This window comes from Trachurus japonicus, chromosome 7 (assembly GCF_045865225.1).
Source record: "Trachurus japonicus isolate A0001 chromosome 7, Traja_1.0".
NCBI lineage: Eukaryota > Metazoa > Chordata > Actinopteri > Carangiformes > Carangidae > Trachurus > Trachurus japonicus.
In genome coordinates this window covers 27,888,016-27,906,911 of record NC_140913.1, presented here as the reverse complement: position 1 = coordinate 27,906,911, position 18,896 = coordinate 27,888,016, and the positions used below count along the sequence as shown (strand labels likewise).

General features: G+C 40.2%; 1 protein-coding gene across 1 annotated transcript; it reads right to left on the bottom strand.

Annotated features, from left to right (window-relative positions):
- Positions 1-5,660: 5,660 nt before the first annotated feature.
- On the bottom strand, positions 5,661-17,946 carry syn2a (synapsin IIa). The gene is made up of 11 exons (XM_085782615.1): positions 15,966-17,946; positions 10,517-10,574; positions 10,316-10,407; positions 9,989-10,145; positions 9,787-9,876; positions 9,592-9,654; positions 9,286-9,428; positions 9,119-9,193; positions 8,457-8,559; positions 8,170-8,316; positions 5,661-7,954 (listed from the first exon to the last, which is right to left on the bottom strand). The coding sequence occupies exons 1-11, from the start codon at positions 16,325-16,327 to the stop codon at positions 7,820-7,822; spliced, it is 1,425 nt and encodes a 474-aa protein (XP_085638741.1). The 5' UTR covers positions 16,328-17,946; the 3' UTR covers positions 5,661-7,819.
- Positions 17,947-18,896: the final 950 nt, after the last annotated feature.

The window sequence follows — 18,896 nt, the reverse complement described above, 5'->3', positions numbered from 1 at the left end:
TTTGCCAGAGAACATTGTATTGGTCATCCTTTGTTACTTCCTGTTAAAGAGAGAAGTCGGTGTAAGTCGGTGCATCTTCATTTGAAATGCCGCAGTAGATGCAGGTAAGATGGGCAGTTGACATCAGATTATTCTGTCCCCCTCTCGTTGTTCACCAACAGCAAAATCCCACACATGTGCAAGACTTTGTGGCAGGGTGCAATGTTTGCTGTAGCAGTGGCAACGTGGTGTAACCTCACAGGGGATCCAGTCCAGACACGCAACCAGGGGATTCCACCATTGGCTGATGCCACAGCGCGCTGCGCAGCCACTGGCAAGCACAGTGGAACAACAATCATTCAGCAAGGGAGGGACGTGGTGGAAAGAGAGAGGACAGTTATATTTTGTTTTAGTATAAACATGCAACGTGTAGTTCCTGCAGGGCTGGACCACTCAACTCAACTGGTTTGGTCCCAAGTGCAGATGTATAAGTATGGGGATATTTGCTGTGATCTAAATATAAGAGAATGAAATAAGTGTTTTTTTTAATGCTATGTTGCTCTATGACTTCAGCTCAAATGTCCAAAAAAAGACAACCATGATGGAAGCTTTTTGGGAGCTTTATCTCATTTGAATCACATGTCTCAAAAAGCCCCATCACAGGGAAAAATAGACCTGATGTCATCAGATGTGGAGCAACACAATAAGAGCAAAAGCCATCGGCTGACCACTAGTCATCTATTTTTACAACACTTTTGCCTTATGTGTTTATCTGTTCTATTTCTGCATTCTGACAAGCCACACAGGCCGCCAAGATGAAATCAACAGAGCTCTGACTTCCCACGTCTCTGGTGTACAATAGCTCCACCAAGTGGAGTGTTGTTTCATGCTGTGAGTCAGCATATGCTTCACATGAGATCTGCATAATAATCAGCTGTGTGAGAAAAACTTGGATCCTAAATGTTGGTGCAGAACATGGTTGAGTTAGTTTGTCTGCTTCACACAGCATTTTGTGGTTTAGTCCACTGATTCCCAACCTCAGATGTTTGACCCTCCCATTGGGCCCAAGCGATAAACAAAGTTCTGCAATCTATTTATAACTGTTTTGTGTTTTTTGGGGGGGGAAGTAACTGATCATTTGACCTCTTCTACCTTCTTTATCATCACTCATGCTTGGTGGAACTGCTAAAAACCCAGACAACTGAAAGTAACAAGGGCTGAAAAACAAATATTTTTTTGGACTGAAAAGGTTATAGGAAGCTCAATTGGTCCCTCATGAACATATCGAATGTCTTTTTCAGTCTTTAAGGGAGTATGTAATTAAAGCAAATACATGTAGTGGAGTAAAAAAAAGAAAAAAGAAATTGGCCTCTAAAATGTAGTTGAGTGGAAGGAACAGGAAATGGAAATGGTAACATAAAGTCCACTGTGGTAGATGACCATAGTTACTATCCACCACTGATTATAATGAATCTTAAAGTAATTTCATTAGTGTAAGTCGAGAACAGAGATCTGTCTGTACTCAAAGGAAGGACAGAGAGACATTTTCTTTTAACATTAAGCTAATGTGATTTGACCTCCAGACACACTGGACCGATCCTTAATAGGAGCTCTTCAATCAGTTTAACAGTCTTTGCCAAGACTGTTTCTTGCCTCTCAGTGTGTAGCTAATGGCCTCCAACTCTAAAAAGCATTCACTTCATGTGAGTGTGTGTTTTCTAATCCCCCCTGTGATATAAGGCCGCATCTTTATCCGTGAGCAGCTTACATGTGCATGTTTCAAAACTCACAGAGAGTACATGTGTTGTGTGCGTGAATATTCTTTCAGAGGTTGTGTAAATTCTGTGACAAAGTAAAAGCACATTCATGCAGCTCGACTGGCTGATTATGTAACCATAACAACACAGGGTCTGTACAGAGGCCGCTTGTGTCTCAACTTTACCACCAGATGGCAACAAGAACATACACGTGCATGTCCACAGAGGGATCCATGGTGTCGGCTCATTAAAGCAGCACTGCACTTGTCAATAACTTCAACTTGAAAAGATTTACCTAATTTGAGTCACTTTCTTTTTCTTTTCTTTTTTTTATAACAAGAACAAAATATATTTATATGAAAATCTGCCAAACATTTTCAGATGTGTCTGTTATTATACTGGAATTTGACATTTTGGTGGAACAAAACCAGACTTGAAGATGTTGTGTTTGGATCTGGAAAGTTATGATGGACTGATTTGGCCAATTATTAATCAATATTGAAAATAATCAGCAGTTTCCACACTATTTGATTTTGTTCTATATTAAACCAGTGAAACCAAGGAGTGTTAAAACGTAATGTTACGCTATGGGTGTATTAACTTGAAATTTAACATTTACATTCCCTTTCATTAAGAGATGGAAGTAGGCTACAGTACATCTCTGCTGCTGAGTTTTTCAGCAGATGGTCAGAGCAGCGTGGCCCCCCCACTTTGCACACACAAACACAAACAGGGCACAAGTTGTTCATGTTGTGTAGCAGCTTGGCAGACAGCTGGGAGGAGTCTAGACGGAAGCTCCTCAGCTGGAGCTCCAGGGCCCACAGTGACTTTTACTCTCACCAGGGCCAGGTCAGTGTGAGCTTGATGTGAGGGCAGAAACATCAGCAGCATCTGGGAGCCTGATATTGTGCATAATATGCCATGTTGAACATATTTTACTTGTGAGGGATGTTTGTTTGTTTATTTCTACAAGGCAAAACAGCATGAATGTGCTCAATGAATTGCAGCCTTTAAGACAAATAACAGATGTAATTGTCTGATATGCAGCGATCAAACTCCACTCCACTCCGTCATACGGCTGAGCTCTGCAGCCATTTCATTTGTGGTACTCATTGTTCACCTGTAGGCAGAAAGTGTGCCAGCTCGGACAGCTGTTCACACCTCTTTACAGCTCCTCATGACAATAGAGTCAGAAGGCCAAGGCATCAACAAGTCATTTTGAACATATTCTTGATTGATTGATTGATTTAATTTAATTAAAGTCCCCACTATTGTTCACATCACCTGGACATCTGATCTTCACTGTGCAGATGTAAAGCGTGTGCTGGGTTTGTCAATAAAAGACTGTTTTCATACTCTTCTGTGGAGGGTGGAAAGTTTCTCTGTGGTCACCTTTGTTCATTTGTTCAGCAATGCAGAGAAAATGTGGAAACTCAAAGCCTCCAGAGCTCATAATGGACTTTCCAGTAAAGCGAGACCATTCTTTTTTTTCCTTTTAGTTAATTTCTTAAGATAAGCATATTATGCTTTTTCATAAATATCGGATTTTTCACTGGGAGAAATCATGTAGCTAATAGATGTCTTTTTTTTTCTTTTTTTGCTGTAAACCCAATTCAGACACAACTTATTGTTAAGGAGTGTTAAAGTAAAATGTTTTATAACTTGATCATGAATGCATTATTCTTCCTTTAGTGTGCATCTTTGTGCTCTCTCAGATGAAGTAGCTCGCAGGCAGAGAGAAGTGTTTGGCTTTCTGTTACTACAGAAAGTCTCTGAGGTGGCAAATGGAAGTCTGGTGGGACATGACATTGCTGTCACCACTGAGCTGATACAATATAACTACAGAGGCAGAACATTCAAAGTGATAAAACTGAACATAAATGACATAATGGAGTCTGCAGGCACCTTTGCTAATTTTCCGAGATACCCTTAAATGTAGCAGAAGCATGACCCAGAGAATAATAAACATGGAGCCCTAATGATCTGTAAAAAAAATGCACCTAATAACGATAACTTTTTGATGTCTATTCTGAGTCAGGAACTCCACAATGTAATATAGAGTGTGTGAGTGTGTTCAAAAAGTTCATCAACATTTATTTCCTGCATTTTATGAGCCAGGATGTAATTTCCTGCCTCCTCTCATCTTATAACTTGGACTTTGAATCCCAGAAGGAAGTGTTCACCTCGACAGCTCACAGAGGAATCTGCAGTGTTGTGGTTTAATTAGTCAAGATCCAATAATTTGCTACAATGTGAATCTGAAGTAAAAGTAATTAGAAATACATACTAATAAAGACTGCAACGTAACAAACAGTACACAATGCATTTTTCACCTATTTTGAAGAAAAGTGTTACATGTGTCAGTGATCTGATGGTTGTTGGTTTACGGAGTTTCACATGTATCAAAGGGAGAGTAACCAAAAATACATTTAGTGAAGCAATACAATCTAAAGTCAAATATACTCTTAGTTATACTTTAGGGGACATAAGAGACATGCATCTTACAGGTGAGTTATTATCATTTGCAGAACACAACAATATATACTGATCAGTGATTGTTTTTCATGTACAGTTAATAGTAGCTAACTAATAGTTGGGGTTTTTTTTATTCAGAGAACAGACCTGCAAACAACTTCCTCAGGTTATGTATGGTCTCAGCATTCACTGTGTCTTCACTGGCAGTGCGGAAAAAGGACAAGTCTTTCATACCAAAGGCTTTGATCAGGAAGTGGGATTTGCTGCAAGACAGGAGGATCATGCAGAGAGAGTTAGGATATACACCCGGTTGTGACTGTCGTACAGTCCGATGCAAACCTGCACAACAGACCTGCTATAAATTCTTATTTCCTGCAGCCTATACAGTCATAGGTATCAATTTAATTATGTTTTAGTATTGATGTTAAAGCCAGTGGTATTGTCCAGTATATAGATGTGCTTCTGTCCCTGGGGGAGGTATGATCCAGAGTCCAATTAAAACAACACTGTGAACAGTGAACAATAACTGAACGGTATAAACTTTGCAATGGTAAAGTTTCTGGCAGAGCTGTTGCTCTAAATTTGAATTAGATTTGCTCAGAGGTGTTTGATAAAGAGCATATGGGAATTTGAAAGTGGCTATGTATGTTCTTCTTGAATAATTCAAATACCTAGGGTCCTTATTTGGTCGCCAAAAATTGAAGGTATTCATTGGTTCTTACTTCAGCTGTGGGTGTCCCTGTGGTTTTTCCTCAGCAGCCTGATCGTCCTGCAGAATCTGCTGCTGGTTGTGATGATCCACAGTCGTCTTCGGCTGCGGAGGTGTGTCCTGGGACTCCACTCGGACAGAGGTGTCTGAGTTACTCTGGACCTGCTGCGGTCCTCCTGGTGTTAGAGTATCCTGGTTCACAGACTGAGAGGGCTGCGCTGTAGGGCTGAACTCTGTGTTTACGTCCTTTGCGGGAGATTTGTGGATCAATTTTGGCGCAGGTCTTTTTGAAAGTAATCCTTTGGGTTCCACTGGCCCCCCTAATTTCAGCATAAAAGATATTCATAATATTCAGGCATCTTAGCTATAGAGACAAGGATGCATGATGGTGTTAGTTTGATGGTATATTATATGTTCTCACATCTGACTGCCTTACTCATCAACTCATCTGACAAATATTTAGTTTCTCACACTGTAAACAGAAGGAAGGACGACAGACGCCACAAAGTAACTCAGCACAGGGGAAGCAGAAGGAGGGATACATTATCACAATACAATTATCTTTTCATGCATTGGAAGTAAATCATTGTGTGCAGTGCAGCGTGCGTGCCAAGCAGCTGAACAGTTGGAGCTGTATGCCCTCCCCGCTTGATAGTGAAATTGATAAAGTCTGTGACATTGTCAAGCAGAAGTGTCATTTACAACATTAACACATGGAGGATGATTACACAGACCAAACATATATTGCAAATGAAGCTTTATTGCCAGTGACAGAGGGGAAATATCCAGAATGGACTTTTTTCCACATTATATTGTATTCTGATCTTGATTGAAACAGTCCAACACCGGTTTTTAAAAGTGTACATACATATATAGCAAGTTACCATTGCCCATAAGGTCCTGCAGGTCTGAAGACAGAAGTTTCACCTCAACACAACAGCCAAATGAACACACCCGATTAAAATCTATCAGTCACTGAACCAAGGCCCTAACCATGCAGCTATTGAGACTGGGGTACCCCGGCATGATCCTCCCTTGGAAGTCAATGTCATGGCATATTTCCTATTAAACAGAACAACACATCCATAAAGCCTCAGGCATGGCTTTTACAAGGATACGCTCACAGATACAATGGCACTTTATACAACTTGGAAAAGAACTGCACACAGAGCTTGCTGAACATATTTCATATTATAGTAACAAACAAATTGTTGGGAAAAAAATTGTCCGGATTTTTTCTTTTTACAGTTGATTTGGTTGCTTTTTAGCTGTTTCACCATTCATATGAAGCGGCTTCCACCAAAGCCACTGGACAACAACTGAGTGATCATGACACTTGTGTTTTAAAACAATTCAATGAGTGGAGGAATATAGCTTTTTGAATCAATTTATGAATTAATGGAAGATCCGATTTCAAAATAAATGCACAATTAAGTAAAAAAAAACAAAAAACCATAAAAACTTATATTGCACTTTCCATCAACTCACTGGAAGAGAGCGATGAGGGTAAACGTTCTAGATCTTTGAATGGCTGCAACACGGGCACGGGTCCACACCGAACCCCAGAGCACTTGCATTGTTGTCATGGAAACACCACCATGATAGCCGATAGCCAGTGTGAGGGCAGTAGGAGGGGGGCTTTATATCTGGCATCTTACAGCAGATCCAACATTAAACACGTTTTTTTTTTTCATTATCAATTACAATGTCAGCCTCCATGCAACTGAATGCAAAAGACAACAATTTAAACGCAGCATCGGCTCACTGGTGTGTGATTTGCAACAGGCTATTTGTTCTGTTGGAGCGCTTCACTCTGATGAAATTACACACTCCATGTGACACTACAGCATTAGCAGTCCCCTCACTGATATTTACATTGTGGGCTACTGGAGTGCAAATACTGTTATTGAAAGTAAATGATATACTGTATTCTTTGGTTCAAAATTATACAAATATATTGAAGTTGTGTTTGCAGGTACCTGCACAACGTCCTACATAATATTAAAATCTTTGATAAATCGTAGACTTATTTTAATATTTATTATGTGTTTATATACTATTATTCTAAAATCATCCTAATAATCTCTTATCCTGTGACACTGTGACACTATAGATGAAAAAAATAACTTTATGAAAGGCAACATACTGCATGTCTCTGATGTGTGTATGCACGAGTGTGCACAGTCATTCTCTCTGTGTTAATGTAGGCCTATGTTTGGTAATGACTACATGTATCCTCTATATAATATACCTTTCTTATGACACATTCACAATGCATGAATCACAGGGTAAAACAGCGATGTAAATGAACATCCCACTTGTTCAGACACTTACAACTGACTTACACCTGCCTTTGTGTCAATCATGCAAACAAAAATAAATATCTATTAGTATAAACATGAAAATAATCACCACTACAGCCATACACACCCACGTACTGTATACATATTGAGATATACACAAACTTCAAACTGCACGATAGTCCACAGTTTGAACAATATCTAAGGGTACACACCAAAATAGAAAACAGAAAAGGGGGGTGGGTGGCAAATGAAGGAGTCTTAGCTGGGTCAAACAAGTAGCACAGAGCAGCACTGAACTCAGTGTAGGCACAATCTGCTTTTTACATCATCAACAACAGCCCCAAAGAAAATCCACAGCTACTGAAACATAGGTGACCTATACAAGCACACAAATCAACAGGTCAACAAGTAGACAGTACATTTTGACACTGCATAGAGTTAAAAACACAGTCCAGGCCAGCTCTCAGCTGTACCGAGCTCACGGCGCCAAGATCTGATTCTAGCTATCAGCGTCCACACACACACGTCTGCGCTTGCGTTCAGCTATGGTACGTCATTGTTAGACTCTGAGACCTTTCCTTGTTCTCCTAGGTGACTCAGTTGGCCTGGACTGGTTTTGGACCCACTGCAACGCCATTACAGTCGAGTATGTACTGCAGACAACCTTGAGGTGGGCGCCCAGCACCGTTCTTAGTGGGTTCGCCAGCAATCTCTCCCTTCTGGCCAGCTCCCTAAAAAGACAAAGAAACAATTCACTCATCCAGACTATAATAATTGTCTTTCAGTGAGATCTAAAATAGCTAGATTATTGTAAACTTTAAAAAAAAAAAAAAAAAAAGGACAATGTATCACATTATAATTATATTAACACTAATAAGACATTAGCATAAGATGCAGCCTCCTGTCTCTAAGCTCTGAGAGAGCCTGTGCCTTTGTGTCTCTTTACCTGGGATGGCTGTATAGTGGTGGGTCTCTGGGGAGCATTAGCTTCATTCTCTGCTAACACGTTCATTCTTGCCAGCACCATGTCAGCAATGAGCTGCCGGTCTTCAGCCTGATGCTCTCCCACCAGAGGCATGGAGGAGCCTGTCACCTGCAGCACATGGAGGATGGTATATAACGTTGAACTGATACATAGAGAGGAAACTTTCATATCAATACATCTCAGCATCTTCCTGACGTTTCATTAAAAGTTAGCTGTAGCCTCCAAACTTGACAACCATTGAGTCGTACCTCTGTGATGTAATCTTTACCGTCTTTTCCATGGATGGCTTTCACTGCACAGATATCCAGACCTCCGAAAATCTCTGAGCAGGTGTCAACCCACACCTTGTACCTAAACACAACAACAAATTAACACAAGACCCAAAGCCATATATTATATTATATTATACACAATTATGTCAAATGGCACTCTACTGACTTGCACTGTGTAAATCTTATGACTAGTCATACTAAATTGTTTTGATTTTTGTTTGTCTGTTTTTCCTCCCTCACTCTCTTTTTTCTCTCGACCATACACGCTGCACCTCATCAAACATGTTTTCGCTTTTAAACATTTTGTCTGTTGTCAATAAAGATGTCAATCAATCAAAAAACAACAACCACAAAACGGACATTTCTGCTCCTCTGCCTCTCATTTAGATGCCCAAGACACCCACACACATACATACACATACATGTACTTTTCACTCACTTGATAAGAGAACTGAACTTGGAAACCTCATCATAACCATTTTATGTTATTGTCTGTTGAAACGTCTCATTGTAATGTCTGTTAATGTATTCCCCATGTCACTATTTTGTCACACTATTCACCAATAAAAAACTGAGAATGTTATGTCAAAATATATAAGTCTTTGTCTCACAGTGCAGGATACTGATAAAACACGTACCGGTCAGTCATGGCCACCTGCTCAAGCATAGCTGAGCCTGTGTTGGTCTTCCAGTTTCCAGAAATAGATGTTCTCCTGAAACGTGTGTAATTTGCACAAATTCAAACAAGGTCATGTCTGTTTCTCCTTCATTTCTTCAGTTCATAAATATGTTCAATCGTACATACATGTAGGCTTTGTAGTCCACGCCAATCTTCTGGATCCGGATGTCATACTTGGAGTCGATGAGAGGCTCTGTGGTGGTGTACGTCTGGGTGAGAGCCACGACACTGGCTATGTCCTGAAACTTACTGTGATTGTCCACCTTCACCTGTGCACAACAACAGACATACACAGGACTTAAAGAGGCATCTGGAACTTAACTACTATACATATTTATTCATCAAGACTGAAATTTGAAATATAGAGCTTGAAATTATAGAGGGAACAGATCAATGTATTCTGTCATATTGCAACAGAAAATATCTTGGTACCTTTCCAACACCGGAGTGGGCATGTCCAATCTTCACAACAACAGGAAATGATGGCATGCTTACCTAAAATAAGAAAGTATAATTTGGAGTTATTGCCTTATAATTTCATCTGGGCTTTCATCTTGCAAATTTCAATGCAGGCAATGTGTTGTTCAATTTAAAAATGTTTTTCTTGCATGAGCCCAGGGTCCTCACCATCTCTTTGTAATTGGGATAAAATGTTTGCTCAATCAAAGGGAACTTCTCAGCCCCCAGTTTCCTGTAGGTGTTTATAAGCTGAGCAAACTGGAGACACAAAAAAACAAATGAATCAGAGACACAGTGGTTTGAAAATGAGTAAATCACTGTTACTTCAGAGAAAAAAAAGAGAAAAAGACAGTGAATGCTGAGTGCTTACCGCCCAGGGCTTGTCACACAGGTTGTAGATTGACTCGAGGGAGTTGATGCTTGGGACGCCTCCATATTGCAGACCGATGATCAGGTTGCGAAAATCTTCATTCTGGGTCATACTGAAGGCGTGTTGACGAATGAGGACAAAGTCTGGCTTGAATGACCTAGAGGATAAAATTATAGACGAGATGTGACAAAAATCTGACCGGTAAAATGAGTCAGACACACACAGACACACCTATATATAGAGAGTATTATCTAGAACACTGTACCAATTTGTGACTTTTGCAGGATACATGTTCCCTCCTCCTGTGTTAGGTTGTGTGTGACTCACCTGATGACCTTGGTGCCTCCTCTCCAAACCTGCATGTTAACATTGCAGGTCCCGTTGGCATGAGCCACAACATTGATCTCATTGAATTCAGCCTGTGGAGATAATGGTTACATTGGCATATGAAGACAGATTGCTTAAAAGTCTCTATTATGTTTTACATAAGTACTTAAAATGGATCTTAAGTGGCTTAGGGAGACTCACCTGCTCCACTTTGATGTCATAATCCCCATATACTTTCTTTCCTCTGAGTAATTTTGCCCTGTTCAAAAAGAGAAACACAGAGAATTTATAAACTTTTAATGTGACCATAAATTTCAGATATTCCTCACAGAGAGATTTCAAATTGATTTTCAGACCAAGTGCAAATCTATTGCTGACAACCCGCACTATGAATTAATGTCAAATAGGCTATATGCCATTTGAGTTGAGTGCATGAGCAGCACATGGCGGAAAAAATGTTTCCTTTCATGCTTTCCAACTGCTGTTTCAGAGATTTTCTAACTATTCTTCATTTCAAATAAGCCACAAAACATTACAACACTTTTTTTTCTGCACAACTCTTAAAGGCAAACCTTCTAGAACAAAAATACTGATGCAACTCAGTATTTCCTTCTGGCTTGTCCATTTGCAGCACCACCCAGTCGGGGTGGATAAAGGATGCAGTGAGGTAACGGTCCTGTCGACCACAGTGAATCCACATTTTTATTTTCAGCAAATCGCTGCATTTTTCATAACTTGATGTGACGTGATTCATCACTTTTTCAAACTGAATAACTGCCTTTTTTTCCTCGAATAAAAGACTTTGTGTCCTTAAACACCTTTTCCCCTGGACCACTGCTGAAGAGGAAATCTTTTCCCATGTGACTTCAGATTAAGATGGCTCAGTGTCTGTCTGTCTACTGACAGTGCACAGAGATGAAAACTACAGAAACTTACACAGTGACTGCTGCTGTTAACAGTGTGTCCAATTTCTTTTCCTTTTTTTCTTTTTTTTTTTTTTTACCCCTGACTCTGATGCTGGGTGCTAGACCTGACAACATAAGCTTTTGGTAGTAGAAACATCCAGGGACATCTACTGTAAATCATTATTAACTTTCCCTGCAGGAGGTTTCATTCTGATTTCCACTTCAACAGTTTTGACTTCACACTTCAATAACGGCCAACATCTGCAGTGCGCCGGTGTTAAACTGGTGTGGTGTGGTAAAAAAAAAAACAAATTAAACTTTAATCCAAACAGCATTTGTGGAACATCTAAGTTTCAGTATGTGTTAAATATATTCAGCAGACATGTTTTCTCTCATTCTTAGTGTGTATCACCTTGCTGCCATGTACCCTTTGCTTCCTACTCATTTGGTGTGGAGGCAAAGCTGAATAATTCATCCTCAATCTAATTAGAGCATGCATGGGGATGTGTTTGGCTGTGGAGAAAAACAAGCATTAAAATATGAATCATTTTTCAGATATCTGGGAAAATGAAATGCTGTCTTCGCACTGTGATGGATGTTCTTTGCCAGTACATTCTGTTAGAGAGACAGTGTTTCCAAAATAACAACAACAAAAACACAAGACAAGACACACAATAAGACAAGACTCTGCAGACCACATCCCTGCTCAGCCAATACTGAGCATCGAAGCCACATATCCAAAGAGGACATGATCCTATTGCTAAACATGATCTTTCAACATTGCTCACTGGTATGTTTTAGTATTTGGCAGTGACTTCAAAGTACCCATGTCCTCTTGTTAAAATCCACGGCCATTCTGTGCTAAGTTCTGCTCCTTTCATCTAAAAACCAAGGACATTGTTATCACGCTGACCTCAAAAAATAGACTTAGTCACTGCTGGGTACTGCGTTTATGTGGGCTCACTGAGACAGAGACAGGAGCGTGATAACCTGGATCGTTCATTTGTAAGAATCAATATGTCTAGTCTTGACTTGAATTAAAGATGAGATGGGAAATAAATTAGATTAAATACATATATAAATGTTCCTCTATTGTCATATCAAGTGTAAACGAGGTAGTAGCCTACAGAGGATGAAAAATGAAGTTGTGTGGACGTGTTGCCAAATTTTACATCGCTATTTTTCATTCAGATGATTCACCCGAGAGCTCAGTAAGCAGGAGCCTTTGCTGAATTTTAATGTCCACCACTTAGCCTGTTTAACATTCACTCTCACATGTGGGTAATGTTTCAATAAGGTTAAACTCACAATACTAAGCTTTCCTTTGCCTGATACTGGTTAAACAGTCCCTGGTGTATGTTTCTTTAGATCTGAACATTGAGTGACTGAGAATATAGAGACAGCACAGCTCAGTCATTAGTCTGATAAGTAAGACAGTGTGCCATCTGCTCCTCCTGTCATAAGAGCAATTTATAGCAAAGCATTCCTGGAACAAAACAAAGCTCTCTGGATGCCCGGCAGCCTCATCTATCAAGTAAAAACACCAAATGACAGAATGTGTCTGTCTCTATATACTGTCACCCTGACAGTCGCCATGGCTCAGAGAGCACGCACTTTAGTCTATGCAGTTTCATTTGGCTTAACACAATCTATTGCCTTACAGAGACACTTTTCACACACTTATACATACTAATGTATTCTGTTATTTCTATATGGATAATATGAAAATTGCCAGACATTTTTCATTTGCTCGCAGTAACTTCTGGAATCTAACAGACAAGTCGTGTAAGATTAAAACATCTCAGACATTTGTGCCATTTAACACAAATTGGTCTTCACTTTACAGAAATAACCGTTCGACTCTCATAGTAATTTCTTTGATTACTCAGACTCAATTTAATCACTATAATAATTATAACAATAATACAGTAATTGCATTGTGCACTTGAGGGGTGTCATTAAATGCAGTACTTTTATACAAAATCCTTCAAATCTTATGAGGGGGAAATTAGGACAAATATCACACTGCACACTATATAAATAGCCCAGTATGTATCTGAACATAGGATATAGATCATCTTTGATTTGCTTGATTTGGTATGATAAATAGAAGCTGATGCCTGAGTCCTTTTCCTGATGAAATTAGTCTGGAGGCCACTCTCCTGATTTCATTCTGTGTATCCTAAGGGCCACAAGGACTCATCACTATGGTTTCTGTTTTGGCAGCGACAGAAAAAAAAATGTCTTGAAACACACCGACCTGCAATGAGATACAGCAAATAAACAAGCCCTCAGACCCAAGGTGAGCCAACGTTACAGAGAATATTAGGTACTCAGCAAAACCTGCATTATAATAAAGAGAAAGTCCGTGCTCTTACAGCTTGCCAACAGCTATATATTTTTATGGTTTCACCCTGCCATGGTGAGAGCTGAATACAAAGTATGTAATATAACAAACACATCAGTAGTTTTCTATGGCTTTTCCCTTCGAGTCATTTTCAACATTACATTTGTTTCTTTGTTTTATATCTAATAATTGAAACGGCACCGTAATACGAACGCATTACAAGCTACAGGAGACAGGCAGACCCAACTATACCGAATAAAACCAAGACTGATTTGTACTACCGTTGTGATTTACAACCACGGGGTGAAAGGTAGGTCTTATAAAAGCAAACAGAAGAAACCAAAGCTAGTGAGCAAACATACAGTACACAGCTCCCCTGTCAGTGATATTGAGCAGCCATGAAAAATAGATGCAGCACTCAAGACAGAGGAAGCCTATTGAGTGAAACATTTAGCTAATCTCCCAGGTGGATGTGTACTAGATAGTATGAAGCATGTAACTGGTAGTTTGTGAAGCGGCGTCATGAACTGACGTTTCATTGATCAACTGTGTCAGGTATCAGAAATAATGTCAGGCAGGGAGATGAATTTGATGAATATGTTTTTTTTTTCTCAAGCTTCTACACACCAGATCTTGTCAGACGGTCAAAGTGATGGAGTGTAAAACATTGTCTTAGTTCTCAGCCCAACTTACACACTTTTCTCTGTTGGAATCACCTTTGATGAATGACATGGTTTTAGTTTAATATATTATATTGTGTGTCTCTGCCAGAAAACAGAAGAGCAGCGTCAGTGTATTGGCACACCACACTGTAATCCTTATTTTCCAACAAGTGAACTCATACGGCTGGCATCCATCCTGCTGACAGGGTCTGAGCTTACTAACATTGATCAAGGTTTCTATTATAGAAATGGCCAGTTCTGCACTCATACAAAGGGCACTGCCAGGCCACCTGTAGTAAGCAATGAAATACACCTGAATTTGTGTGATTTGGTGTGTGTTTTTGAGGCCAAGTTCCTCAGATGATTCAATTAAATCCAGGGGTAAATGCAACAGTATCAGTACCTTTATCAGCATAAAATAAATAAAATCTTGTCACAGTCGCCATCTGGTTGTGGCCATAATGCAAAACACAGACGACATGTTAACCTTGATACGACACTCATACAATCAGCATGACTGCCTGCACAAATAGATGCCAAATGTGACTTGCAGGGTTGAGTTTCAGTTCTCTGCTCTCTGGCAAATAGTAAAAGGTCCATTTATAATATCCAAAAGGAGGCAACAGAAGTCACAGAGATGCACTGTGCACAATGTGTGAGCCCCCCCACTGCACTATCCAGCTGCACAGCTCTAGCTAGCACACATATTGCTGTGGGAAATACAGTATGTCAGCTGTGTAAACAAATTAAGAACATGAGGAGACAGAACTGACATTTTTTTTTGCTGTTCAACAACAGATCAGGAAATTCAGTTTCCTCCACTTTCATTCTTTATCACAATAGACCGCCAAAAAAAAAATCCTTGTATTAAGCCGCCTCTAAATAAAAGCTCCCAGGGCACAGACTGTCAGTTTAACAGCCTAAATGCCTTATTGTAAACCCACCCTTAACATTAATAACAGGATGGCTCTTTTTCTCAGCACGCTGTGAAATATCTCTGGCTACTGCATGCCCCTTATGCATGACTGACTAATGGAAACCTGTGCACCGTGCTCTGCAGTAAGTTACATTAGCCGTTCTCTACGTAGGCTACACTATGTGCAGGGCATGTCATGTGATCTGTTATCAGTGGTAAAGGGGGGAAACCCCATTGATAGACGGAGAGCACTGCAGTATCCAGGCTACCTCCAGAGAAATATCATGCATTCCTCCATTCTGCACAACCTGTGGATTGTCCACTGTTGAGAACAGTATAATGCCACATTATAGGACAAGACTATCAATGATTTTGGTTATTTCACCGTATTTCTTATAGATTAGATTTTATAGATCTGTATAAACAGATTACTTTATACAGATGAGATTCTATTGTTTCGTTATGTAAAACAAGACCACAGAAAAACATTTTCTACAACAGAAAGAGAATAGAGGACAAAAAAAATCCTCCATCTTGGTATTATGTCATTACTGCTGAGAATCAATGGACCATATTTCCCTAAGTATTGGCTGCCTCCATCTATTACTGTAACAGAGACATGCCGTACCATCAAACCACAGCAGCAGTGCACATTCACATCTGCAGGGTGCTTCATATAAGATGTTGCTTCAATGGGTCTTTAAGCATTAACTAACTACTACAATCAAATGAAGAATGAAGAAAAGCATTAAAGACCAAAGAAAAAACACAGTGTGTAGAAGACTCATACATGAGTGAGTAAAGAGGGAGATTGTCTTACCACTCCTGCTGTGGTTCATCGATGACTAGGAGAATCTTAAACTTCTTAGGTGTCGTGACTTGGGTCTGCTCCACTAGCCCTGCTGAGGCAGCTGTCTGCTTCACAACGTTGGTGATGGAACTGAAGAAACCTGCTCCGGTGGACTGAGACTGCGGGGGTTTTCTCTCAGGAGCAGGGGAAGTGGCTGGAGGTGTAGGCCCAGCTGTAGGAGACTTGGCAGGGGTGGTGGTGGTGGTGGTGGTGGTGGTGCCGGCAGGTGGAGGAGGCTGAGCAGGGTCAGGCCTCTGGAGGTCTGTCATGTAGCCATTGGGCAGGTTGGAGATGAACGTGCTGTCCGAGAGGCGCCGGCGCAAATAATTCATGGCTGGTGCTGAGAGAGGAGCAGAGTCAACAAGCACTGGGTGTGGAAAATGATCTGCAGCGAAGTCCCTTCTCTTAGTGTAGAGCTGATAATGGCTGAGCTCTCAATGCAAACTCCCAGCGAATGTATTCCCTCCCAGCTCAGTGGAGCATCCTCAGAGCTCCCCCTCACGGGCGGTGACGCTACACTCCGGCTCAGCCAATCCCCTTACGCTGTGCTTTCCTCAGCCATTACAAACGATGCTCTAGCTGTGTTTCTCCTTCCTCCTCTCGTCCTCTCTCCTCCACACTCTCACTCACTGGCGTGCTTGCCTTCCCTACCCCTCCCCCATTTTCTACTGCCTCACAGGCGTCATGCTTTGAACCACAGCATGGGAAAAAAAAGAGGGGTTTCCAGTGCAAGTGCAAGAGGGTATACCGAGTGCTACATCATTGTTGCCTCACCCTCTGTTTCTCATGTTTTCTTTGCCCCGGGTCCATGCACAGCATCTGTGTGTAAAATGAAGCCAGGAAATCTAAAATGGCTGTTAAGAGTCGTGGGCAATGTTGAATGAGAGGGAGAGCGTCAGCAGCAGTCCCTTGAGACACCAATGCATGCAGTAAAGCTGTCTCTTGGTTGATTTATCAGTCCCTTTAAAGCTACTGATTTAGCAAATTAGAATTCCCTACAAGACATGCTATACCTCGCTATTTCAGCAGACTTTCCACAGCACTTTTCACATTCACATATCACCTGTGAACACATCAAATCTAAACAATAAAACAAAAACACACCTTTGAAACTTTCTCTCCATGTGCGGTGGTGATCGCAAAATTATGCAGAAGAACACAAATTATTTCTAATTAATTCCAATACTAATTCTTGATGACAACATTTATGTGACAACAGAAACAATTGCCACCGCTATTCCTCCTCATAAAGTACACTAATTGGCTGCTCTAACATGTTTTAATTAGTTTGTATGTAACAAATATAAACAGGACTGAAGCTGTGTGGCGAAACCCCTCACAGATCACTATACGTGTCAAACTCAGATAATAAATCAGATGTTTTGAAAAGGGCCAGGAAGCACGTCAATAAATCAATAACTTCGAAAGCTCAGAGGGCACCACGAAATTACATGATTTGAATCTAATACACACAGATACGGGATCGCAAGCGTTTTTTTTTTTTTTTTAAGAATTATAGTATTAATCATTACCTTGCATGGATATATTTCTCCCAAACAACCATAAAACTAAAATTATTAGCTGACTGGTGTCATCATCAACCACTGACCTTTTGACGACATGTAACCATCAGGGGATTTAAATTGCAGTGAAGGTCATAGAAAGGCCACGATGCTGCACTTAATGTGATGAAAAGATAATTGACTGAATGAATGAAACAAACTGGTGCAAACAACAGGCTGCAATGCACAGAACAGCTCCATATGCTATGTAACATTCATACAAAAGGTGGCTTTAATATTAACTGGCAAATAAGTCAAAAAGAGATTTCAAAACTATAATTAGGATGCATATTAATGAAATATCAATATTTTGTTGTGTCATTTCCAGGGCGGTGCAGCTTGGGACTAAGTGAATATTTTTGCTCAAATGACCTGGTTAATTTTGCATTATTTTGCAGTGATTATTTATGATGATATAAATAATAACAATACTTAAATGCAAACTAAACTATGGTTACACTGATATTTTTCAAGCTTTCCACTAAGTTTTCTTCAGCATACGTGTTCATGTGACATTGAATATTACAATGAAATGATATTTGTCAGAACAGAGCTTCACAGAAATAGTGGCATTTGTTGAATTCATGACAGTGACGTCTCCAGCTCTAATTATAGCCTTTGTGTTTGCACTTGGTTTATTGTCACAGTTTCACAATATTATAATTTGTCTGTCACTCTGTCTGTCTTTTATTTACAAAACATCTGTCGGAGAACTATTGTATTTTTCCTGCTGATGTGGTGTAAAGTTTGTCTTTATGGGGTTGAATTGAGGGAGGGTGTCCTCTGTTCTGCAGACTGTAAATTTAAGCATGAGTTATGATTTTTGGGCTGTGTAAATAAAGGCTATAGCCTACCATTCTGTGTTTGCATTGTGCAGGTTAAAGTGAAATATGGGATGCAAGAATTTCTGACTAAATATCCATAGATCTGGACGTGTCTCATTTCCCCAATATTAGTCAAGCAATGCAATGATGAAAGTCTTCATGTTTTATTCCCTGCTCAAAAGAAGCTGCGCTGGATCTTGTGCAAAGATGTTAGGGTGACACCGGCTGGTAGTAGTGGTGCAGTGAAAAAAAAAAAAAAAAAACTAACCTTCTCTTTGCTGTAGTATTTAGCCCAGCCTTTAGATGTCCGTGGATGACAGGATCCAGCAGCAGCACAGGCACAGCAAGCATGCCCCCGACTTGTGTTGCAGTCAGGAGGTTGATCAGCTGCTTGTGTTGTGCTCTTTCCCCTCAACACTGTGCAACCTGTGTTATAATCGCAGAAAATTAAGTATTTGTGCATACCTTATGCCTTTACGTTTGTCCTGTCTGGCTGTGAATGCCACAGGCTGTGT

Bases quoted from the DNA above. Each gene is read 5' to 3' on its own strand.
- syn2a (XM_085782615.1), bottom strand. From the start codon at position 16,327: ATGAATTATTTGCGCCGGCGCCTCTCGGACAGCACGTTCATCTCCAAC. The intron at 10,408-10,516 runs GTGAGTCTCCCT...TTATCTCCACAG, and splicing joins ATGACATCAAAGTGGAGCAG to GCTGAATTCAATGAGATCAA. The intron at 10,146-10,315 runs GTGAGTCACACA...TTTATCCTCTAG, and splicing joins GGAGGCACCAAGGTCATCAG to GTCATTCAAGCCAGACTTTG.